Raw genomic sequence first — 24,462 nt, 5'->3', positions numbered from 1 at the left:
TCATGGGGTGCTGGGGGGGGGGTCCAGTCCTGTGTGACCATTGATTCCCAATCTTAAGGGGGATGAGTGGTGGAATGTGAATGGTCTTTAAAGAATCAGTGTCCTAAGTCCACATAGTCCCCAGCAAAGCCAGGAACGTCCAGCTGAGGCCGGGAGTTTTCTGTCTAATACAAGACAGCTGCAGGTCAGAGAACAAATGGCACCCGGTGCGAAGTCTGGGCTGGATCAAGTAAACCTGGAATCTTCCTCTCCCATCAGACCACCACCAGCGGAACGCTAGCAATAGACCAGACTTACAGGGAGCCCTACCAGCCAAACAATTTTATAAAGTTATTTACATCTATTAACTCCTTTAATCATCCTAGTAACCCCATGAAGTGGAAACGATTATACCCTCTTTAAAGATGAGAAAATTGCAGTAGTGAGTGTCAGGGCTGCTGTCGGGGGTGGAGATTTCTTGGACTGACATGATCATCAAATGGAAAAGAAGTTTCTTCAGCTGTAACTAAGGCAATGAATGTTAAGAGTTCAAGGTGGAGGGCCGCCTGGGTGGCACAGTCGTTGGGCGTCTGCCTTCGGCTCAGGGCGTGATCCCAGCGGAGCCCCACATCGGGCTCCTCCGCTAAGAGCCTGCTTCTTCCTCTCCCACTCCCCCTGCTTGTGTTCCCTCTCTGGCTGGCTGTCTCTATCTCTGTCGAATAAATAAATAAAATCTTAAAAAAAAAAAAAAAGGTTCAAGGTGGAAAGAAGAAAATCTGTGAACAGAGGACCCACACCCCCTACTGGTCGGAGCCTCGCATTGCTGTAGGAGAGATGAAGGTCAGAGCTGTGGAGGGACTGAAGGATCTCGAGGTCTGGGAGGGGGCGGGACTTCTGTCGTGGGAGGAGTCAAGGCCCTGCCCCCTGCCGTAGGGCGAGTCATTTCCGTCCGCCGAGGAACAGAGAAAGCAGCCGGCGGACTTGCGGGCAGAGCGTCTCGGGAAGGGATTCCTTGGTCGCAAGTGGTAAGTAAGCCCCGGTCGGGCACGGTGAGCGTGGGGCTGAGCCGGGGGTGCTCGCCAGGTTCTTGGCCTTTTCCCTGGAACGTTGGGGTCCGGGCTCGCGGCGGGACTGAGCGGGGCGTCGTCGCCTGGGAAACGGCGCGAGCCGGAGGCCGGCGAGAGGGTGGGATTTCCGGAGCCTTCAGCGGAAGAAGGGAAAGGCCTGGTGTGGGGGAGGCGGGACTTCCTGTAGCAATTTGAGGGCGACCTGCCACTCAAACCTGTTTACCTACTTCCCCTAGGCTGGCGCCCGGGATGGCCGAGGTGGAGGCCCAGGGCGGCCTGTGGCTGGAGAGTCCCCCTGGGGGAGCGCCCCCCATCTTCCTGCCCTCGGGCGGACAAGCCCTTATCCTGGGCCGGGGACCCTTGACCCAGGTTACGGACCGGAAGTGCTCCAGAAACCAAGGTGGGCGGGGCCGGAGCTGTAGGGGGTGTGGTCCGCTGCTGGAGCGGGAACTCGGTCTGCGGAAAAGGTGGACAGCCAGTCCAGTAAGGGCGCTGCTTGGCCACCGGGCGGGATTGCTGGTGTAGCTAGTGCTGAAGTTGGTAGGTGCCCTCTGGGGAGCGTAGGAAGAGAAATGCTGTGCCTGATCTGGAACTAGCTAGCCAGACCCCTCAGTGGGGAGGGGATGGAGCCAATCCCGAGACAAGTTGTCGGAGGAGGATGTTTACAGGTCACCGTGAAGGTTTGAATCAGGTCACGACCCTTGCCAAGGAGCGAGCCGATCCTATGGTAAAAAGTACTTGTTGCTAAGCAAGGCTGGGTGGTAACGGGCGAAGCCGAAGATCTGCACTTAGCCACACGCCTCATCAAGGAGAAGCCAGTTCTATACAGAAAAATGCCCGCCCTGCCCTTAGGCGAGGACCGGCGTCACAGGCAATCCTGAGGCTTCTGACTGCTGCACGTAAAGGAGACAGCCGATCCCATTTGGAAATAAACTGCCTTCCCCTCCCGAAGGGGTTGTATCGTCCCCGTCGTGTGGCCTGAAGCTGGCCATGCTCCCCAGTAGTGGGGAAGGCAGTCGCACAGCGATACACATTCTGACTCCACCCTCTCAACCCTCAGTGGAGCTGGTCGCAGACCCCGGGACCAAGACCGTGGCAGTGAAACAGGTACCAGTTCCGCAAAGCCTGGGGGTGGCGCTGGGGAGGAAAGGCAACCCATCAGGGAACAGGCCCATTGGAAAAACCTGGTTTAGAGGGAAGAGGGTGTGGCCAGTAGAGAAGAGCCGCAGCACTGCCCTTTCAATGGGTATCCATCCACATTTAAATTGGATAAGACTGGACGCCTCTAACTTTTCCACACCCCTGATTGGTGGTACACACCGAAGAGGCGGGGCTTACAGGTCTGATGGGCGGGTGGGGAAAGGAGGTCCTTCCGGGTGGTATATAATTAGAGGAGATTCTGGGTGGGGGGACGCTGCCAATCCCAGCTCTTCCCTCTCCCTCTGCAGCTGGGAATTAACCCCTCAACTGCTGGGACCCAGGAGCTGAGTCCGGGGTCAGAAGGCTCTCTGAGGGTAGGGGATACATTGTATTTGGTCAACGGCCTCCACCCGCTAACCCTGCGCTGGGAAGAGGCTCGCACGCCCCAATCCCAGCAAGACACTCCGCCCGGCACCCCTCCGGCGGCTCCGGACGTGGCAGAGGATGTTGAGCCCCAGAAAAAGCGGATGCGGACGTCCTCCCCTGGCTGGGAGAAGTTCGAGAAGCTGCTAGTGTTTACCGCACCTGGGGTGAAGCCCCGCAGCAAGGTGAGGGCCAAGCAGAGGGAGCCACACCGACTGGGGGCTCAACCCGAAGCTTGCTGGGGGCCCCCGGGGCAGGTCATTCAAGCTCTCTTAGCCTCCACGTTTTTGAGAAGCAGACCTGATGACAAATTCGGGGGGTGTTGTAAGCCTTGGGGGACTCGACGTATGTCAGCCCCTGCCTGCCCGCTGAAACCACAGCAGCAAACACCGTCATCTTAGCCGGGATCTGAGACCCGAGCTCACCTGTCGTCACTCCACCTGCTCCGCGCCGCACGGGTCTCACCACTAAAGGGATGAACCTGTGAAAAGCACCCGGACAGCTTCACTCCTGTTTTTATTTTCATAGTTAGCCTTCTGAGGTGAAGGCCAGGGGAGGTGGGTGAGTAGAATATGAACCCCATTTTAAAGCTGTCAGACCCATGGGCTTAGGAGGAACAGGAGACGGTCCAGTGAAGATTTCCGGCTCTGCGCTCAGGTGGCGGGGACCCATCCTTGCCGTGCCTTGCGCTTACGTAAAATGTGTGGGGTCTCTGTGACTCAGTTTCCCCTTGGGTGACAGGCGAGTGGTAACATGTCTACCTTGCAGGGGTCATGGGATGTAGCCTGTGAATCCGGGGATGGGAGGTGTAACGGGGTTGCTGTTTCTCTTTTCTTGCTGACGTCAGGTGGCCGGCTTCGATCTGGATGGGACCCTCATCACCACACGCTCTGGGAAGGTCTTTCCCACTGGCCCCAGCGACTGGAGGTGAGAAGAGGCAGAAGAAGGGGGTGAGTGAGGCCCGCCGTGGGGCTGCAGGTCACCTTGCCACGTTCCCACCCACCCTAGGATCTTGTACCTCGAGATTCCGCGTAAGCTCCGGGAACTGGCTGCTGAGGGCTACAAGGTGTGTATGCTTTTGTGCGCGGTGACCAGACCGCGGGGCAGGCGGGGGCCCTGGGGAGGAGGGTACCAGGTGACATCCGTGTGCTCCCCAGCTGGTGATCTTCACCAACCAGATGGCCATCGGGCGCGGGAAGCTGCCGGCAGAGGAGTTCAAGTCCAAGGTGGAGGCTGTGGTGGAGAAACTGGGGCTCCCCTTTCAGGTGTGGCTGCAAGGGAGTCTGAGGGCTGTGGAGGTGGGGGGACGGGGACCCGGACAGAGGCAGGGTTGAAGGTAGAGTGAGGGACAGAGGAGGAAGCAGAGACCCAGGGAGAAGGCAGAAGAGCTGGTGGGGAGGTGGAGGGGCCGGGACCCCGGGAGCTCCCTTCGGGTTGGTGAGGGTCGGGCTGGCATCCCTGGGACCCGCGTGCCCTTGAAAGATTCCGGGAAGGAGCCCAGAATGGTGTCTGATTTCCGCCCCCAGGTGCTGGTGTCCACGCACGCAGGCTTGTACCGGAAGCCGGTGATCGGCATGTGGGACCATCTGCGGGAGCAGGTGAGCGGCACCTCCCCGTGGCTCCCCTCTTCCCTCGCTCAGCCCAGCTTCCCCCATCCAGGTCTCTGGAGTTTGGCCTCCTGCTTTCTCTTGCTCCCATCTTCTCCCCTGGTCCTTGCCTCCTGTCTCCCCCTGTCCCATTGTGTTGGTCTGTGGGGGCCGCGCTCCTTAAGCCTGAAGGTCAGAGTGGTTGAGAGACAGGTCAGTCGTTGGCGTGTCCTTCAGTGCATTTGTTCTGAAGCTCAACAGCTTCTTGAGCTGAAGGTCGGTGTCCAAGACCGACCTGCGGGGGCAGCTCACGTACCCATGAGGGCGCAGACTGGTGTGTAAAATAGCGGGAGGGGGTGAAGCAAGGGAAGGCAGGGTTTACCTACAGTGGTCAGGTGCCCCCGGAGAGCTGAAGGTGGTGAGGGGCGGAGCCGTGTGGGTAGCTAGCAAGAGCTGTCTAGGTGGGAGTAGCAGTGAGTGTAAAGGTCCTGAGGCAGGGCTGTGATTAGCGTGTTCTGGGACAGTGAAGAGGCCTGGGTGGCTGGACCTGAGTGGACGATGGGATGAGGGTGGGGCGTGAGGTCTGAGAGGTAGCAGGTGTCTACTGTGAGGCCTGGTGGGCCCGGGTGGGGGCTTCCCTTTTACCCAGTGGGGGAGCAAAGGATGCCAGGAGGGTTGGGAGGAGAGGAATCTCCAGAAGTAGGGCCTGGCCCCCTCTGGTGGCCGTGTGGGGAACAGACGAGCGAGCCCAGCAGCCAGGATGGAACAGTCCAGGATCCAGGTGGTGGCAGTGCAGGGCAGTGAGAAGCCAACAGGATGTGCCGACGGGCTGGGGCATGAAAGGCCGGAGGTCAGGCCTAACACAGCGCAGAGGGAGCAGAGCAGCCCCATGGCACCAGAGGAACAGACATGGGAGTGGGCTCCTTACTGCCTGTGATTTTGTCACCTTTCCCTTCCCAGGCCAACGAGGGTGTCCCCATCTCCATCGGAGACAGTGTGTACGTGGGAGGTAAGGACCCAGGGGTGGGGAGGGTGTGTGGGTCCCCCAGGCCCAGGGGCTTCTGTCCCCAGGGTCGCTGGTGGACATGAGGGCGTGTGTCCCCCAGATGCAGCTGGACGCCCAGCCAACTGGGCCCCTGGGCGGAAGAAGAAAGACTTCTCTTGTGCAGACCGTCTGGTGAGGCCCCTACCCCCTCTTCGCCGGGAGCCATGTCCCCACCTTGTGTGACGTCTGTGTCCCCCCGACCCCCACCCAGTTTGCACTCAACCTCGGCCTGCCCTTCGCCACGCCAGAGGAGTTCTTTCTGAAGTGGCCCGTCGCCAGCTTCGTGCTCCCCACCTTTGACCCGGTGAGGCCCTGGGGGCGGGCAGGAGTGGGGGGCACATGGGGATGAGGAGGGGGTCACACTCATCGTGACCGCCCCTCCCAGAGAACTGTCTCCCCCTCGGGGCCGCTCTACCTCCCTGAGTCCAGCTCCCTCTTGAGCCACGACCCTGAAGTGGTGGTCGCCGTGGGATTTCCTGGGGGTGAGACACGCTGATCCCTGGCCTCCAGAAGCCCCAGCCCAGCCCTGGGTCCTCGGGCTCCCCCTGATCCCGCCCCCACTTCACAGCCGGCAAGTCCACTTTCCTCCAGGAGCATCTCGTGTCGGCGGGCTACGTGCACGTGAACAGGGTGAGCCGCCGCACCCCAGGCTGGGGGCAGGGGCACCGGTGGTCCTTCCGTGCCTGTCCCTCCCCCGGCCCCCCGGATTGCAGGCTCCTCGCCAGCCCTCTGCTCCCCCTGCATCTTTGCTGTCCTCCCTCCTGCAAGGTCTCCCCATGCCCCGCCCCGTCCTGCTGTATCCCTGCCCCCCCTTCTTTCCGGGGCTCCAGGCCTGTTCCCTTCTGGGCGCCTGCCCCCCCCCCATTCAGGGTGTTACGCCGTGTCCCCTAGGACACGCTGGGCTCGTGGCAGCGCTGTGTGACCACGTGTGAGACCGCTCTCAAGCAAAGGAAACGGGTTGTGATCGACAACACCAACCCAGACCCTCCGAGCAGGGCCAGGTACCGGGGTCCCAGGGGGGCCGGGGGCCGGGGGCGGGGGGGCGCGGGGAGCCTCGGGGCCCTTGCCAGCCTGGCACCTTCCCGGCCCCCACAGGTACATTAAGTGTGCCCAAGACGCGGGGGTCCCCTGCCGCTGCTTCCTCTTCACGGCCACCCTGGAGCAGGCGCGCCACAACAACCGGGTGAGCTGGCCCTGCCCCCGCCGTCGCGTTCCCCTCCGTCCCAGTTCCTGGGCTGCCCCCCTGACCCCCGCCCCCCTGACCCCCGCCCCCCTGCAGTTCCGAGAGATGACGGGCTCCTCTCACGCCCCCGTGTCCGACGTGGTCATGTACGGCTACAGGTGAGCAGCGCTGCTGGGAGGCCCCAGGGGGCAGGGGGGCGGGGTGCCTGGCGCCCTGGCGAGGTCTCACCTCCCCTCGTCACCCCCTGGTGCCAGAAAGCAGTTCGAGGCCCCGACCCTGGTGGAAGGATTCTCGGCCATCCTGGAAATCCCGCTCCGGCTGAACCTGGAGCCTCCGCTCGAGCGGCTGTACCGCCAGTTCTCGGAGGGCTGAGCTGCCCCCCACCCCTGCCCCCCAATAAATTCTGTTTCTCTTTAAGCTTGGGCAGCATTGTGCTGGGAAGAAGGGTGGTCTACCCAGCGAGGACAGGCACCCTGGCGGGGCTCCGGGCAGGGCTGGGGAGCACAGGGCTGTGGCCTCACGGGCCTGGGGCTCCCAGGACCGACACCCGGGCACTGCGCTTGGGCCAAAGGCCTCTCCTGCAGAGGGTGATTTAGGCTTCTCAGAACCATGGCTGTGGGCACCCTAGACAGAGGCTGGGGAACCCCGGGGGGGCGGGGGGCTCTTTCCCACCTGCGGCTACCCAGCTGCAGAGCCAGCCAAAGAGCACGCGTGCTGGGACCCCGAGGATAAGAGCTGGACCCCTCATTTGGTGAGTGAGAAACCGTACGTGGGACTTGACCTCGAGGTGGCAGCTGGGACCTGAGCGGTGGGGGGTGGGAGGGGGGCACCCGGCCAGTCCAAACCCCAGGCTGTGTTTGCTGCCAGCCGACTGCGGCCTGTTGAATCCAAAAGGATGGAGGCGAGCAGGCCCGGGATCCCCGCAACACAGCCGGCCGGCCCCGGGAAGGCCCGGGGAGCACAGGCCACCAGCCATGGCCCCCTGGGGACGGACCAGCCGCTGAAGGCAGAGGCAGAGGCAGCTACACTAAGTGTGCTGTTCCCTCCCGGCTCTGGTGACGTGAGCTCAGAGGTGGCCTCCCCTGGAATCTGTGAGAAACGTACATTCCCGGGTCCCCCACAGCTGAAGGGCTCAAACCTGGGGGTGGGCTCAGCTCCCCCCCCCCCGCCCCCCAAGGCATCTGGATACAGAGCCTGGGAGCCGATGGGCTTTTAAAAGACTTTATTGGGGAAACGTACAGGGGTGGGGACCATCCTCCGAGACCTCTCCGGACGCGGTCCTCCATCTCGCTGGGCAGCTGCCATCCCCAGGGGCCCCTGCTCAGAAGCATCTGACCTGGGGACAGGAGGAGAGTGAGGGGGGCTGGACGGGGGGGCCTCCCAACGCCCTGTAGGGGGCCCCCTCCTGGCCCCAGCCTGGAAACCACAGCTCCATCACCTCCTGGGACCAGTGGGAACCACCCGTGTCGGCCTCTCCGGGTCTCAAGGCCAGAGTCACACTCTCACTTCGCAAACCCCCACCTGTCAGAGGGTCCCTCCCCCACACCAGCCGGTGCCACTCACCAGTTTTGGCAGGGGCCTCGTCTGTGACTCCTGGAGGGGCCAGCCTGGGGGTGGCCACTACCCCCCCATCTGCGGGGGAGGAAAGTGGGGAGCATCAGCAGTGGGGACGGGGGGTGGGGGCTGGGGGCAGGGGTGAGGAGGGGAGCCCACCCCCCCACCTCACCCCGCGCTGCTGCTGCTCCTGCTCCAGGTTCCGCTGCAGGACCTGCTGCTGGTTGGCGATGACGCGCCGGATGCCGTTGACGAAGTTGCTCTGGTCGTGGGGGATGAGGCCGATGAAGATCTTCTTCTCCGACGAGTACAGGAGCATGAGCACGCGCACCTCGCATGACGCCTTGTAGGAGAAGTGCACGCAGCCGGCCTGGCGGGCGCAGAGCGGGGTCAGCGTCTGGCCGCCGCGTGGACGTGCCCACCCACGGCCACAGGCTCAGACACAGGCCGGCTGCGCGCACGCACGTCCTGACAGCCGTCCTTGCAGCCCTGGTGTCACTCCCCCTTGGGGACAAGCGGACCGAAGCCGACAACAGCCCAGGGACCGACGGGCTCTGCACAGAAGGACCCAGGAGGCAGCAGCGCCCACGGCCAAGCGCCCCACCGCCAGGACGGACGAGCGTGCAGAGTGCACAAGGCGCCGGGCGGCCCTGACCGTGACTCGAAGCGGCCACACGAGACGCACAGGCCTGTTAGGCCCGGGAAGCCCAGCACTGCGGGCCCCCACGTGCAGCCTGGAGCGGCGGAGGCACCAACAGTGAGCGTCCCTCCGCCGGCAGGGACACAGCCGACCATGACCACCACACTGCCAGCTCGGGGGAGCTGACCAAGGGCTCCGGCTTGGTTACACTCGATCCCTGCTCTCCATGGCCTGGAGACCACTTTACAGGTGGGCAAACTGAGGCTGAGAGCTGGAGGACTTGCAAGCCGCCACCACCAGAGGGGCTGTGCCATTCCTGTGCGCCACCTTGGGGGACAGCACTGGCAGGTGACCGGGGAAGGCCTTCCAGGGCTCACCCGCCCCGCTGCACCGACCTGAGCCCGCAGCGGAGCGCGGGGGGGTGGGGGCGGCCTCAGGCTCCCCTGTGACACCGCAGACACTCAATACAAAAGAAACAGCCTTCCCCTCGCAGGGCTGTGAGCGGATCAGCTGCGGGACAGATGCTGGCCACGTGCAGCGACACCCACAAAAATGCAGTGACAGCTGCGCTTTCACAAGCCTTGGAGGACAACCCGCCTCACCTCGCAGATGGAGAAACTGAGGCCAGGACCCACTGGAAGAGACTCCAGGCTCTGAGAGCTAGGGCTGGGAGCAGAGAGACCTCCCTGGCCAGCAAGGGGCCTGCGGGAGCCTTGGGTTTTCACTAGAAAACCTGCAGGGACAGAGGCTCCCTGTCCCCTGGGAGAGCAGGAGGCAGGGAAGGGGCTGGGAGCACCGCGTCCGCGCTCCATGGTATCAGCTCCTCTAGGCTCTGAGTTAACCCTGGGCCTGCCTCTGGGCCTTGGTTTCTCCATCTGTAAGATGGGGTCAGGACGGCAGAGCCCCCTGGGAGTCCCGCGGCCTGGGAGCAGCACACGTCCAGGCACGAGGCCCAGCTGCAGTCCCCAGGGGCCACCACGGCGCTCCCCCGAGCTTGTCGGGGAAATGGCCACTGTCCCTCATCTCCCCGTTCTCCAACCCAGACTGGAGCCCCCCTCGCTGGCCACCTGCCCGGCAGCGCTGCCCGCACTCACGAAGCCGTTGTCCATGATCCGGCACAGGCTCTTCAGCGTCTCCAGGTCCTTGGTGAAGTGGAACTGCACCAGGCGTGAGTTCCGGAACAGCGGCACCAGGGTGGTCTGCGGGGAAGCTGCGTCAGCCCCGGCCCCCCCCCCCACACCGTGGCCGCCACCAACTTACCTCGGACAGGTAGGTCCTGTGTGGGGACCCCCCACCCACCCCCAGGGAGCTGCTTGTCACACAGACCAGCCCCCAGCCACAGGGCCCTTGCACATGTCGTCCCGTGATCGAAGATGTTCTCCAGCAACCCCAGGGTCCCCTGGGGAAGCGCTGCGGCCAGTCCGTGGCCCCGAGGCCTACGCCGGCCGTGGCCCAGGCGCGCAGGTCGACCCTGCCCCAGCCCCACTCACCAGCAGCTGCTGCGGGATGAGCTGCATGTACAGCTTCCTCGGCCACTGCTCCGTTCTCCTGTGGGGCACGTGGATGAGCGTCTTGCCGGGACCCTGCCTCCCCCCACCCCGCCGCCCCCCACTCACAGGATCTCTCCTTGGTTCACGTAGACGTGCGAGGGCAGCCACCTCTTGGACCGACTGTTGGGCTCAGGCCTGGGCTTTTGGGGAGAGGAAGAGGACGACATCAGGAGTGCGGGGGGCACTCCAGTCAGCGAGGATGCTCTGGTCTCCAGGTCCCCCAGGTCCCCCCAAGACTCACCTCTTGCCACTCCATGACACCGCTCCACGCCAGGAACTTGTTGTTGACGATCTGAACCGGGCCCGCGACACCCCCAGGGCCCACTGCCTGCAGAGGCAGAAAAGGGGGGCTGGTGCCCAGGAGCGCCCCAGAGCAGTCTGTCCGCAGCCCCAGAGGACTCCCCAGAGCTGGCCCTGCCCCTGGCCTGCTCACAGACCTCCCCTGGCTCCCGAAGGGCCCAGACCAAGTCTCAGATGCTCAACCTGAGGTACCAAGCCCCCAGGGTCGGCCTCCAAGAACCGGACAGCCCTCATCTGCGTACAGACAGTGAGAGAGAGGGAGACATTTATCATACGTAACTTGTAAGGTCACGTGAGCCAGGACACACGGTCACCCCCCAGAGCCTTCCAGCCACACGCAACACTCCCCACAAGCCTGCCCAGCCACATCCCTGCCCCGCTCCACGCGGGTGGCCCTGGCAGGAAGCGCCCTCCCTCACGCCCCCTGCCCGGGGCCTGGGCGCCGCCGGCACACCTGTTTGCGCGTGGTGATGACCTGCCGGATGGCGTTGACGAAGCCGCTCTGGTCGTAGGGGATGAGGCCCATGAAGATCTTCTTCTTGGACGAGTACAGGAGCATGAGCACGCGCACCTCGCAGGGGGAGATGTGGGGGAAGAGCATGCACCCCGCCTGGGGGAGGGGAGCAGGAGGTCAGGGACCCCGTGGCACTGCCCAAGGGGCCAGACGCCCATCCAAGCGTGCACTTTGGTCTCCCCCACCTGGTGAATCACCTCTGAGGTGTGAGCCTCCCAAGGGCTCCATCTCCCACCCATGCCCCCTTCTTGATGCCAGCCCCGTCCCTTAGAGCTGGACCTGCCTTTGCTAACCGGGCCAGAGCAGCCTCCGGGGAGGCCCTGGGCACAAACCCAGCTCTGCTTCCTCCCAGCTGCATGACCTGATGCAGATCACCTCATGCTCCTGGACCTCAGTTTTCCCATCTGTAAAATGGCCTCACAGTAGCCTCCACCGTCAGCACCACATAAACATTTATTAACGTGAGACCCTGGTGCCGCCTCACTGGACTTGGGAAACCTGGAGTCTGACAGAGCCCTCCACGTGGGCTGTCGGGACGAAGGGGTGTGCACTTTGGAGAACCCCCCCAGGCTGCTGGCCTGCCATGTCTTGTTGCCCAGGGGCTGCTTGCTTAGGGAACTTGTCCCCCACCTTCCTGGACCTGTGTGCAGCCGGTCCTCCCAGAACTACTAGTCCCAGCAGTGGGACGTGCCAGGTGGCACAGGAAGTGTGCAGACCTCAGCCTTCCCTACAGCCTTGGGAGCCCCGCTGGCCACACACACAGCAGGCCCTCCGCAAAGTGCTGCTGAATTAAGGGGTGACCAGTCGGGCAAGAGGCCCTGTACCAGTCACAACCCCTGGTCTGTCCGGCCTCTAATGGAATGGGGATCTGCTGGACACTGGGGGACATAGCCCACCAAGCACCTGGAGATGGGGGGGGCAGGGGGTGCTGGTCCCAAAAGGGACCAGGGACTGGAGGGGACCCCAGAGCTGAGTCCTGTGTCCTAGGCAGACAACCTACTCTCATTGCACACCCACCCCCTCCTGGCACCTGTCCCCTCCCACAACTAGACCCTCTGGGGTGGGGGTGGGGGTCACTGCTGAAACCAGGGCCCAAATGAGGCCCAGGCCGCAGAAGCCACAGAAACCACGCTGAGATTTCCTGCCTGGCTGCCCTGCACCCCAGCCGCACCAGCTCGTGGCTCCTGGGCATCAGCCACATGAGCAAATCACTGCCTCAAGCACCTAACAAAAACTTCCAACAGTCCCAAGCAGTGAGTCCCACCTGTAGCCCCATGTGCCAGAGGAAACAGCCCCAGCACAGAGCAGTCCCCCACCCCAGCCACCGTCTGACAGTCGCTCCCTGTTACGTGCTGTGTCCCCCAACAGGCTCCCAGGTCCCGGAGCCCCAGCAGGGTCCTCCACTCACGTCCCAACAAGCGCTGGCTGAGCTCCGGGAGCCTGAGGCAGGGGCGTTCCTGTGGGCCCTGCTCTACCGGGGACCCTCACAGACAGGGACCAACACGATAGAACGCGCCCCGGGCCTGCCCTCAGCCAGCGGCGCAGCCGCTCTACTCACAAAGCCGTTGCCCATCACGCGGCAGAGCCCCTTGAGAGAGTCGCAGTCTCTGTTGGTGAAGTGGAACTGCGCCAGCTGGGAGTTACGGAACAGGGGGCCCAGGGTGGTCTGCGGGCAACAAGGGGGCCTCTGGGTCACTGCCGGGGGCGGGGGTCCGGGGAGCGGGCCGCGGGAGGCCGGATGCGAGTCTTACCAGCAGCTGCTGCGGGATGAGCTGCATGATCAGCTTCTGGGGCCACTGGTCAGTCTCCCTGCAGGGGACAGAGGGTCAGGAGAGCGCCCGCTGCCCACCCGCCCCGCGCGCCCGCCCCGCGCGCCCGCCGCCACTCACAGGTTCTCGCCCTGGTTCACGTAGGCCTGGCAGGGGAGGGCCCGCTTCAGCTTCGCGGTGGAGTCAGAGTAGGGTCTGCGCTTCTGTTGCGGGAGTAGGAGGGGTCACTGGACACAGCCTAGATGCCCCGGCGTGCCCCACCCACGGGGGCAGATGCGACCCCTGGGGTCAGCCCCCAGCCCCCACGGGCATTCCTAAGGGGACCGGCCACAGCTCACCTCCTGCCACTCGAGGACGCCACTCCAGGCCAGCAGCTTGTTGCTGAGCCGGTGCTCGCCTACAGCCAGGCCCCCGAGGGCGAGCCCAGGCGAGGAGGGCCCGATGGGACCCAAGGCGCCAAAGACCCGAGCACCTTGCTGCAGCAGAGGAGAGCGGGGAAACTGAGGCTGAGGGACCCACAAGGGCAGGCTGTTCCCCCCCACCACCACCAACATACATCCCAATGTTCAGACCCAAATCCTCTGCTCAGAAACTCCCAGCACCACATCCAAACCCCGTCCCAGGGTCAAAACCCCAAGTAGCCGACCTCCGCGTCCTTGTCCTGCCACTACTCCAGAAACCGAGCCCCCCAGATCCACTTGTCACCTCAACACTGGTTCACTTGCCCCTCCAGACTTTGCTCCAGCTGAGCTCTCGGCCTGGAATGCCACCCCACCCCTGCCATGGCCTGAGCAATTCTTGGTCCCTCCGTCCTGACCCAACTCAGAAACCAGCTCTCTGGGGGCCCAGAGCCTCCTCGAAGCCCCTCCAATGCACAGGCCAGGCTGGACTGTGCCTGGCTGCCTGACACACTGGCTTGTCCCAACACGCCCAAGCTCAAAATCCTTCCAAAGCTCCATATGGCCCTTGAGGAAGTCTAGACCCTCCCCCTAGCTCCCGCCAACCTTTCAGGGGGTCACAGGCCCTCCTGCTCTTGCACACCCCATGTTGCAACCACACCAGGGTGACCTCGGGGTGGAGGTAAGCAAAGCACACAGAACAGAACCATCCAGGAAGGTGGGGAGACTTCTGGAACAGGGAGCGTAACAACACCTGGAGGGGCCTCAAACACAACATCTCCAGAGCGTTTGCAGAACACCGGGAGAACGAACGTTCCAGCAATAAAGCCAAGGAAAGCTCCACATTATACTCTTCACAGAGCACTCTCCCAGCTATCTTTTTATTTTTTATTTTTTCAACCAAAAACATCTCAAAGCAAACAAGGGAAGGCTTTGGAACAGGCTGGCAACAAGAAACCCCTGAAAACCTCACTCGTAAATGCCTCCCAACAGGAAAAGAAGTCGTTAACAGTTGTGGTTACTTTTCATCTTACTACTAAAGGGTATCCTCTGCATCTCCTACAAAGCACACGGGTGTCTTTTAGTCCCAGAAGGACATGGAAAAGTGGTATTTTGTGAGGGCTTAAAAAGTAAAAAAAAATCTGAGCCAGCATGTCCCGTATGTGGGCAGGTGATTCTGCAATTTGGGCAGTGGTATCAGATCAGGAAGAAAACCAGAGAGCATCCTGCTGTAGGAACGTGTTGGTGCGTGTTCAGGGCCAGACTGTGGATGCAGAATGGGCGTTGAAGCCCTGGGTCTGTAGGTGTCACAGGTGGGGCACAGAACACTGATAATAGGTACTTAGAGCACACAGCTGAAGGGCCTTTGGAGATCCGGGTGAAAGCACTTAAGGACCCAGAACAGCAGAAACTTCGGCCGCACGTGTTTAAAGTCGGCTTTGTCTGGGAGGGCAAGCTGACCACGCAGGAACCGAAACATGTTTTCGTCTAAAGTGTAAAGCCCAGGAACTCTTATCTAAAAGCTCAGGTGTACCTGCAACAACAGGGCGGGCACATCAGAGGGCAGGACGGCAGTAAGGGACCAGGCTTAAGTGCAATCCCAAAGGAAATCTCCCAGCTGGGCAAGTGTGTGCGGAATTTGGCTGTGCCTCGGACATGTGAATTGCTGTTTACTACACGGGGAAGCCTATTTCGTACTTGGGAGAACGAAAGCCTTAGAATGCACGCTTAAAGACCCAGGAAACGCTTCTGAAACTAAATGTGATTGCTGAACTAAGGGGGTGAGCCAGTGGAGTGAAGGGGTATGTTCAAGTTTTGGGAGGCGTTTCAGAGACTTGGTATCTACGTTTAAGATCCGAGGAAGCCTGTTTAAGGCTTGTGTTGGGCTGCCACAGCTGCCTGCCACGCACAACGACGGGGCAGTGCATGAAAGAAGCGAACTCCAGAGCCAGCTTAGGGCAAAACGTACATCTGGGCAAGCGTGAAACATCAGGATGTGCAATTTTATTATTCCAGGAACGCCTGAAGATTTTTGCGTGTCTATTTTGGATCTGGGGAAGCGTGTGTAGTTAGTGTACCTGCAAAGCCAGATGTTTATGTTTGGGCTTGTTGCACTCCGTAAGGGCATCCCACATCTGGGCAAGCGTGCACATCCTGGGCGCACACGCCGCGGAAGCTGTGCGGAGGCGCGCGGGCCCGAAGAACACCCCCCAGGTGCAACACCTGGGCACGCGAGTGCAAGACGCGGGCTCCTCCCGCCGCGGCCCCTCAGCCCCCTCCCCCATTTCCAGATTTCCTGCCCGAAGAGAGACCCAACTTTCCAAAGGGAAAAACAAGCGTGCACGCCGCCCGCCCGCCCCCCACCCCGCGTTTAAATCGGGACGCGGAGTCAGCAGTAATTTGAGCCCTCCCCGCCCCCGTACCCCACCCCCGCCACCCCTGCCCAAACGCGCAACAAAGGGGAGAGCCCGGCGCGTACCACCCGAGGGGGTCCACGGGGGAACCCAGCCCCAGACTGGACCACCCCTAGGGCCACTCGGAGACCCCAGAGAGGAGGGGGCCGCGGACAAAGACCCAAGCCCGGGGGAGGGGCCGGCGGGGGCGGGGCCGTGGAAGGCTCTGGAAAAAAGGCGGGGGGCTCACCATGGGAGGGGCCGAGCGGGCCCGGATCCGCGGCGGCTGCGGGCCGCGGGGGCTGGCCGGCCAGGAGCGCGAGCGGGCGGCGCGCACCGTGAGGGGCCGCGGGGGGCGACCGCGACCCCCGAGGGGGCCCCCAGCGCCGGAGCGGTGCGGAGCGCGGCGCGGACGGACCATGGCAGGCGCGGGCCGAGTGGGCTGGGGGTTGCCACGGGCCGCACGGGGGTCTGCGGGCTCCACCGACTGAGGGGCGCGGGCGCGCGGCTTCGGGGGAGACGGGCTGGGCTGTACCAAGCGCGGGGGACGCACCGGCGGAGAGGGGTCGCCGCGGCCAAACCACTGCGGCGAGTGGGGGAGCGCGGCGCGTACCAAGAGCGTCCGCGAGGGGGCGTGGCCGGGCTGTACCAAAATAGGGCTGGGGGAGCCTCAGGAGACGGAGAGGGTGTGTGGGGCGGGGAACACGGCCATTGGTAAGATACTCTGGGCGGCTCGAGCTACACGGGGAGGAACTGAGAGGACGTGCGAGCAGCAGCTTCAGGGGGGTGTGGCGGGAGAGGCCATACCGAAGGGTGCGGGGGGGGAATTAGTGAACGTAGAAGACGATACCAAGTTGGCTACGGGCTGGGGACAGGATACCAAGAGACCCTACCCTGCGTCTCCGGACCTGCGGAGCCGGGAGACTACACCAACAGACCTCAGGAAGAGGCGGAATAAGGAATAGTGGGCCTGGGGGTAAAGGAACCTACCTAGAAGTTTGGAGTTAAACGGATCGTACCTTGCACTAGGGGAGGACTTAAATGTGTGAAGGCCGTGACGTGGCTAGGTGGGCCGGAGACCACAAGTCCCAGCGGCCCCCGCGCGGCCTGGGCGGAGCCAGGGATCCCGAGAGAGGCCGCCAATCACTGCTGCGTACCCATTGGCCCCCGCACCCTAGGCTCCCCCCACCGCCCTAGGTACCTCCTCCGACTTCTTGCCGCCCGCTTCTCAGGGCAGTTCATTGATTCACTCATTCACTAAACTATTGCATGGCTGCGTATTCACTTACTAGAAGTTGTGTAACATCCCTTGCTTAAATTTGCCTGTTTCTGAATCGTGGATAATAGGTAACCGTAAAGTGCTTATGAGGATTAAATGAGTTAAAGTAGTAGAGTCGGTACTCAGCATGGTAAAGACTTAAATGTTAACTTTTTTCTTTAAAAAAAAGTCATTGTGACGAACACCGGGTGATTAAAATAAAAACTTTTAAAAATCATTATTAGTACTACTGTTTCCAGTCTGCGCGGGCAGTAAGTATACTGTGATGACCAAAACAGAATGGGTCCTTCACAGAGCCCAAGGTCCACAGGAGAAGACAACTAATCACAGTTGGGGATAAGTGTTATAAATGGCGCCAATGCACAGGACAATGGCATGGTGACCATGAGGAGTTAGGGAAGTGACCTATAGGCAGCGCGCGATTCTATTTGGGCTGGAAGAGGGAACAGCAAGGGCACAATCCCTGAGACTGTAAGAAAGTAAGGGATGCAAGCGTAGCTGGAGCAGATTGAGGGTGGAGGAGAGCTGTGGAAATGGGGAGGTGCTGGGGTTCACAAGCAGGGTCCTGTGGCCTTGGGATGGCATTTGAATTTTAATCTCACTGGGCTGGGGAACCACCAGAAGTTTTTCGACAAGGGAATGACATAGACTCACTTATGTTAGATCATTCATAGAATGCATAGAAACACGCACACGGTATCTCTACAAGTCTACAGAAACTGGTGGGACCCACAGTCGCCTCTGAGGACAGAAGGCAGCAGACCAAGGGAATGGGGCTACCGGGGTGGAAGGGAGACTCAGTTTACTTTTAGACTATTTGGAATTCTCACTGTACGCAAATGTTGCCTACTGAAAAATGACCTTTGAAATACCTAAATCTTTTTTGAAGGATTCCTCTGGCTGCCATGTTGAAAATAAGATGGAAGGGGAGGAATGAAAGCAGAAGGGCAGAGAAGACTGTGCCAATAATCCAGATAGGAGGCACAGATGGGACGGATGGCAGGCAGGGCGGCCACAGTGGAGGTGGTCATTTGCACAATTCATTTCAAGCTGGAGCCCAAAGGACCAGTGTAGAGAGCGAGAGAAAGAGGAGTGAAGGATGAGACCAATGTGTTTGCCTGTACAGGGATGCCGCTTAGTGAAAGGGAGCCGACTCTGGGGGCAGACAGAAATCCCTGCTTCCATTCGTGATGTGTTAATTTTGAGATGTTGACTAAGCAATGTGGCTAGGGGAGGCTTCCGTGCTCGAGACAATGAGACACTGAAATCACAAAGAGCATGTGTGTAGATAGAGACCAGGACACTCCGTCCCTTCAGAGGTCAGTGTTCTGAGGAGCAACCAGCAAATGACACGGAGGGGTGGCTGTGAAATAGGAGAAGCCCTGAGCCAGGATATATTTCTCCATCCTTGTTTGTTCTACCCACGAAGCCACCTGCCCAGCCCTGAGTTCCAAATCTGACTTAGATTGTGACCAAATGGAGTCCATGCTCTCTGGACCCAGACCACAAGGTAGATATCAGTGGTTACCTCCAGACCCCGGACAATCACCCGTGTCAGGACAACCAACCGCTGGCAGCAGGAAGGAGACAGAACCACAGGACAGAAGCCTCCTTAATCTCCCTAAGTCCTCATTTCTCACCATTCTCGTTAGTCCAAGACTTCACAATCTCTTGCCTAGATAACACCCACCTAACTCTTGCGGCCACGTCTCTCCCTTCACTAATCAAAACACTCTAGTGGCTTCCCAATCCCCTTAGAATTCAACACAAACTTCCTCTATTGCTGCTCTATCCAGACTGATCTCTTCCACATCCTTCCTGCTCTCCAGCATCCTTCAGCTCCCATCAGGACACATGTGTGGGTACCAATTCCCAGGATCCTATAAGCAGAGAGAAAGTTGTGCCAGGATACACTCCAGCGGGAACAAAACGGAAACATCCCAGAATAAAAACGTAGGCTGAAATTCCAAGTCGTACTACAGTACAGCCCTCTGAAACCAACTGGCTTATGCAGTGTGCCAGTTTGAAAGACAGCTGCCCATTTCATCTGTGGCACCTGCCGTCCAGGCTAGCAGGCTGATATGACGAAGCAATTCTGCCCCCATCGGTGATGCTATACGCTTCCTGCAAAGTAACGGTCTGCTGCCAAACCTGTTTACGTCAGTTGCTCTTAAGTTAATAACTTAATCCTATCAAATCAATGAAACATTAATGCAAGAGAGTTATTTATATGGAAAACAGGTTGCCTGCATTGGACAAATAAGAGTGAGTTGCTTAAAAAAAAAAGAAGATAAAACAGGGGTGCCTGGGTGGCTCAGTTGGTTGAGCATCTGACTCTTGATTTCAGCTCAGGTCATGTATGATCTCATGGATCATGGGATCGAGCCCCAAGTCGGGTTCTGAGCTCAGCCGGGTGTCTGCTTGAGATTGTCTCTCTCCCTTTCCATCTGCCCCTCCTCCACTTGCCAGCAGGATTTATTGACTTGAGAGGGGGGGGGAGAGAGAGAGAGAGAGAGAGAGAGAGAAAGCGTGCGAGCGTGAGTGGGGTGAGGGGCAGAGGGAGAGAGAGAGAGAAAGAACCTCAAGCAGACTCCCTGCTGTGCTCAGACCCTACACGGGGTCCAATCCCACGACCCATGAGATCATGACCTGAGCAAAATTGGAGTCGGACTGCTTAAAAGACTGAGCCACCCAGGCACACCAATAAATAAATCTTAAAAAAAAAAAAAAGACAAAACAATGGAAATGATAAATGACTTGTGCTTTGTGGATGTAGTTTATACAAGATTACGATGTTGTGTGATAAATGGGGGACCAATACCTAAAGAAAAGGTCTTGGTCCTACATAGAGAAGAGAGGAGTATCTGTTTAAATGTTCTTGGTTAAAACAAAACATTTCAAGTGTTCAGATGCTCACTAGTGCTATCTGCCATATATTTCTAATCCCACTTTGCCCAACAACGAAAAGGATCACACTGCCTGACCCCATTATGGTCCGGGGGGCCATGTGATTAATTCCAGCCCGTGAGATATGAGCAAAATGACATACGTGAATTCAGCCTGGAGCATTTAATTACTAGCGCGAGACCAGAGCTCTCTGTGCCTTTCCCGTGCTGCTGGGATCTAGTCAAGATCTATCAGCAGCGGCTCCACGCTGACCCTCTATGCAGCAGGAGTGAGAAAACCCACCTTTGCTATTTCAAGTCACTGCAATTTGGGAGTTGTTGTTGCAGCCCAACCCAGCCTATCCTGACATATAAATGTCCTTTTCAGATAACCCCGTTTAACCAGCCGGACTGAGTTTACTAAAAGGGCAACTTGGGAGTACATCTGGATTGGATGTGCGTGTGACACAGACAAGAACACGAAGGCAACATGGACAAATAAAAATGTTTTACACAACAAAATGAGAGTAAAGAGACCTGTCTTGAAGATTCTTTGTTTCTTGGTTACAAAATGATGTTAAAAAAAAAAAGTCTGGGGGCGCCTGGGAGGCTCAATCAGGTCATAATGTCAGGGTCCTGGGATCAAGCCCCATGTCTGGCTCCCTGCTCAGCAGGGAGTCTGTTTCTCCCTCTCCCTCTCCCCCATCCCACTTGTGCTCTCTCTGAAATAACTAAAAATTTTTTTAAAATCTTTAAAAAACCCACGGTCTGCCTGATACGTGCTCTTCAAGCTGTATATATTTTTTCTTAAACTTTCTTATCACGATTTATAATTATTTGTAGCTCCTACATTAGCCTGGGAGCTCTGTAAGGACAAGGACCATGTCTAGCTTATTCACAGCGATGTCCCAAAAGCCCGGCACAGAGCACTCGAGGGTCCAAGTGCACATCCCTCCCACCCCCGGAACGTCCTCCACGCCGCTAAGAAGTGATGCGATGTATCCGACACCCCATTTCCCCTCCCAGGGCGCACCAGAAAACCACCTGTCCAGCTTTCCCTGGAGGAGACTGGGATGAGTTTGTTCTCACCAGCGGGAGCATAAGCACGAGCGTCGTGATGTCAAGCACATCGCTTCTGATCCCAGGCAGATAAAAAGCCCGTGTGCACCCTCCACGCTCATGCTCTGTTCCCAGTTGGAGACCACAGACCCCAAAATGAAGGGGCTGGTTATTGAACCAAAGCAGCGGGACTCCTGAGTTACTACTGGAGGACGGCCACCAGGGGGAACAGCCTGACCCACATTAGACTCTGGGGGAAGTTATTAAATTCTCACGAGGGCCCTTCAAGGTCCCTTGATCAGAGCCTCACCTAACTGACAGGAGAGAGCGGTGGGCCAGGCGAGCAACCTGGCCGCTTCCCGCCGACTACAGAGGGCAGGACCACACCCATGTTTTCACTGCCTCATCCCCAGTCCAGGCAGGCGTCCAATCAACATTTTTCAAACAAATGAATTGCAAATTTACCACCTCTGATGTCACCCTGGCCCCTGCTGCTGCGTCCTTCTATGAAGTTCCTCAAGGTTCTGAGTAATAACCTGGTTGGTCGTCAGTCACGCGCGGTAGAGTGGGTCGGACTGGTTGTCAGAGCTGGTGTCAGCCTGGATCACTTCATTTGTAAAAAGATCGTTCTTGGGAAAGCAGTAACACTGGACATTATGTTTAGCGGTTCCCTTCTAAACTCACCCCACAAGGATGGCTATCTTATCATCTACAGATGAGGGAAACCAAGGATCAGGGAGGCAAGAGCCTGAGGTCACAGCCAAGGACAGGCCGAGGGGGTTCTTGAGCCCAGGTTCCTGATTAACCTCAGCAGAAGCCCGTCACCACCACCCCCCGCCCCGATGGGAAAAAACGAGGGGCAGCGGGAGCGAACGCCTCACTTTCCTGTTCCTCATTCCCGAGCACACCATGGCTATCAACGCCAGATGGGACCTTCCCATCCCTGTCACCACAGCACTTCTCACAGCTGCCCCTCGGCCACCATCCGCCCCCCAGCACACTTCCAAACGCTCCAGAGGTCTTCTGACCACGTCCCGCCTCGGCTCTCCTCATGCAGGGAGATCCATACCCACAGATCAGTGGGAAAGCGGATGGTTTTGGAAGGGGCAATTTGGCAGTTCTCAGTTTAAAACGAGCATCCACAAACGTCAGAAGCATCCTCTACGACACACAACATGGGCTTCAAAAAATGGTGGCATTCACACAGGGAATACGCTGCAGCCATGAGAAAGAACAGAGGGCTTTTCACCCTGGTATGAACTACAAGATGCATTGTTAGATGAAAAAAGTAATTCTACAGAGTAAAGTAGGCTGAATCTGAGTTGTAGAGATCTGCTGTGTAACAGTGCTGACGGTAATCTGCTGCTGCGAGCTGAAATTTCAGAGGGTAGATCTCAGGTTTGTGCTCTTAACACACACACACACACACACACACACACACACACACACACACCCAACAGCACACAAGGAAAGTTTGTAGGTGACAGATGTCTACCTGGATTGCACGGATGATGTCCTGGGCGTATGTAGATATCCAAACTCAACAACGTGTGTACAATGTGCAGGGTTTATAGATCAATTACACCTCAATAAAACTATTTTAAAAATATAAACTAAAATAAAAATATAAACTAGCCTGCCACTGGCTAGCAGAGCCAGAAAATGAGTATGTTTCTGTTTGCTTCCACCTGCTGTACATAGCTCTGAAAGGACACACAAGAAAATTGGTAATTGAGGGGCGCCTGGCTGGCTCGGTCGGTAGAGCACATGACTCTTAATCTCAGCGTCATGAGTTCAAGCCCCATGTTGGGCGTGGAACCTACTTAAAATTAAAAAAATAAAAAAAAAATCGGCAATTGATCTCCAGAGGGAGCTGGGAGAGACTATGCATTGCGTTGACTTTGGAACCTCTTACATTAACTGTGGACCATATGAAGGTTTTATATATACAAAAAAATAAATTCACAAGATGCCTGGGTAGCTCAGTCGGTTAAATGTCTGCCTTCGGCTCAGGTCATGATCCCGGAGTCCTGGGATCCAGCCCTGCATTGGGCTCCCTGCTCAGCAGGGAGCCTGCTTCTGCCTCCCCCTGCTCCTTCTCTCTCACTCTCTCTCAAATAAATGCTTTTTTTTTTTAAGATTTTATTTATTTATTTGACACAGAGAGAGCGAGAGACAGCGAGAGAGGGAACACAAGCAGGGGGAGTGGGAGGCGCAGGCTCCCCACTAAACAGGAAGCCCGATGCGGGACTCGATCCCAGGACCCTGGGATCATGACCTGAGCCGGAGGCAGACGCTTCACCGACTGAGCCACTCAGGCACCCCTCAAATAAATTCTTTTAAAAAATAAATTTAATTTTTAAAGAGTTAAATACATCAAAACAAAATTGGCACACTCTTAAATCTTGACATTTTGCTCTTAAGAACGGATCCCACAAACACATGTATAACAACACATATATGCTCCTTCCCTGGAGCATTTTTGATTTAAGTGAAAACCTGCACGGCTAACCAACTGCCACACACAGCGTGGCAAAGAGCTTCAAACACAGCCCGTGACTCCAACACCTCCTGGTATTACATCCCCATTATTACTCCTCACCTTCAGTGTGGGCTGGGCTGACTGAGTTGCTGTCACCCACAAAATGTGGCCAAAGTGGTAGAATATCCCTTCCGTGATTGGGTTACAAAAAGACTGGCTTCCGTCTTGGCTGCCCCCTCACGTCCAAAGAAGCTGCCAGCCATGCTGTGAGCTGTGCTATGAGGGGGCCCACGTGGTCAGAAACAGAGGGAGACTTCCGGCCAACAGCAAGGAACTGAGGCTCTGCATCCAGTCACCTGCGAGAACTGAAACCTGCCAGCAAGCCCATGAGTGGGCTTGGAAGTGGGCCCGCTACTAGTTGAGCCTTCAGATGAGACTGCAGCCCCGGGCCGCGGCTTGACTGCAGCCCGGACAGACGTCGAGCTGGAGGCAAGAGCTATGCTGACTCCTGACCCAGAGCCACCGTGTGACAAATGCTTGCTGCGTAAGTCCCCAGCTGGTGGGGGTCTGTTACACACCGACAAACAACTTCTAAAGACTGGATGCTGTGTGGAATTGGAATGGGGCCATTTAATGGGGCCACGTGCAATGAAGGATATGGACAGGAGGCCACTACTTAAGTGGAAAAAAACCCACACAAGATAAACTGACCCCACTTATATGAAACATTTGAGACTACAAATGTCTCAATAACCAAATGCATGTAAACCCAAGCACCAAACTGGTACATCTGCCTCTGGGGAAGAAAGTGGTTTGCTCAGTATTGTGTTTGGGGTGAGAGGAGAAAAGAGGTATGAAAGGAACTCTTTATTCTATACCCTTCGGTGCCTTTTTATCTTTACGAAACTATAATCACGTGTGTAACTCAATACATGTTTAAGGTTAATTTAAAAATAAAAACCCAAGATGGTGGGAAAATATGTGAGTTTTGTGTACCTTGAGACAAATAAACCCTTTCTAGGTCTCATTTTCTGTTTTTCTTCATTATCAGTATCGGGTGGGCATTTTCTCTCACCCAAGACATGTTCACAGCAATGAATGTGTTGGTGTTTAAGCATATTTGCCCTAATCTCCACCACCCCCCCTCAGTTATGTTCTGTCACTTCTGCCAGTTGGGAGAATTCTCGAGAATTTCCTGGTCTTGCTTCCAGCTCTA

The 24,462-nt window shown here is 58.1% G+C and overlaps 2 protein-coding genes across 2 annotated transcripts; one reads left to right on the top strand and one right to left on the bottom strand.

The window, feature by feature from the left end:
* Positions 1–892: 892 nt before the first annotated feature.
* Positions 893–6,840, top strand: LOC103657264 (polynucleotide kinase 3'-phosphatase). The gene is made up of 17 exons (XM_040634323.1): positions 893–1,004; positions 1,283–1,446; positions 2,107–2,153; positions 2,495–2,794; positions 3,457–3,536; positions 3,618–3,675; positions 3,767–3,874; positions 4,136–4,207; positions 5,156–5,204; positions 5,302–5,372; positions 5,452–5,544; positions 5,626–5,722; positions 5,809–5,870; positions 6,132–6,241; positions 6,336–6,423; positions 6,520–6,581; positions 6,678–6,840. Exons 2-17 carry the CDS (start codon positions 1,296–1,298, stop codon positions 6,793–6,795), a joined length of 1,566 nt encoding a protein of 521 aa, XP_040490257.1. The 5' UTR covers positions 893–1,004; positions 1,283–1,295; the 3' UTR covers positions 6,796–6,840.
* A 790-nt stretch (positions 6,841–7,630) lies between these two features.
* PTOV1 (PTOV1 extended AT-hook containing adaptor protein) lies at positions 7,631–16,119 on the bottom strand. Its single transcript, XM_040634324.1, has 13 exons — positions 15,792–16,119; positions 13,089–13,226; positions 12,871–12,953; positions 12,733–12,790; positions 12,540–12,647; positions 10,922–11,077; positions 10,409–10,495; positions 10,234–10,307; positions 10,108–10,165; positions 9,712–9,816; positions 8,150–8,347; positions 7,987–8,055; positions 7,631–7,759 (listed from the first exon to the last, which is right to left on the bottom strand). The coding sequence occupies exons 1-12, from the start codon at positions 15,960–15,962 to the stop codon at positions 8,044–8,046; spliced, it is 1,248 nt and encodes a 415-aa protein (XP_040490258.1). The 5' UTR covers positions 15,963–16,119; the 3' UTR covers positions 7,631–7,759; positions 7,987–8,043.
* Positions 16,120–24,462: the final 8,343 nt, after the last annotated feature.

The sequence above is a fragment of the Ursus maritimus genome, unplaced genomic scaffold (assembly GCF_017311325.1).
Source record: "Ursus maritimus isolate PB19 unplaced genomic scaffold, ASM1731132v1 scaffold_19, whole genome shotgun sequence".
In the NCBI taxonomy this organism is placed as follows: Eukaryota; Metazoa; Chordata; class Mammalia; order Carnivora; family Ursidae; genus Ursus; species Ursus maritimus.
The sequence above is the reverse complement of the archived record's forward strand: the minus strand, read 5'-3'. Positions and strand labels throughout refer to the sequence as shown.

What these genes read in the sequence shown, in the direction of transcription:
- LOC103657264 (XM_040634323.1), top strand. Translation starts at nt 1,296, where the DNA reads ATGGCCGAGGTGGAGGCCCAGGGCGGCCTGTGGCTGGAGAGTCCCCCT. An exon ending in GAAGTGCTCCAGAAACCAAG is followed by an intron (nt 1,447 to 2,106) that starts GTGGGCGGGGCC and finishes CTCAACCCTCAG; the next exon opens with TGGAGCTGGTCGCAGACCCC. An exon ending in CGCCGTGGGATTTCCTGGGG is followed by an intron (nt 5,723 to 5,808) that starts GTGAGACACGCT and finishes CCCACTTCACAG; the next exon opens with CCGGCAAGTCCACTTTCCTC.
- PTOV1 (XM_040634324.1), bottom strand. Translation starts at nt 15,962, where the DNA reads ATGGTCCGTCCGCGCCGCGCTCCGCACCGCTCCGGCGCTGGGGGCCCC. An exon ending in CCCGCTCGGCCCCTCCCATG is followed by an intron (nt 13,227 to 15,791) that starts GTGAGCCCCCCG and finishes CCTCTGCTGCAG; the next exon opens with CAAGGTGCTCGGGTCTTTGG. An exon ending in TCATCACCACGCGCAAACAG is followed by an intron (nt 10,496 to 10,921) that starts GTGTGCCGGCGG and finishes CTGCCTCTGCAG; the next exon opens with GCAGTGGGCCCTGGGGGTGT.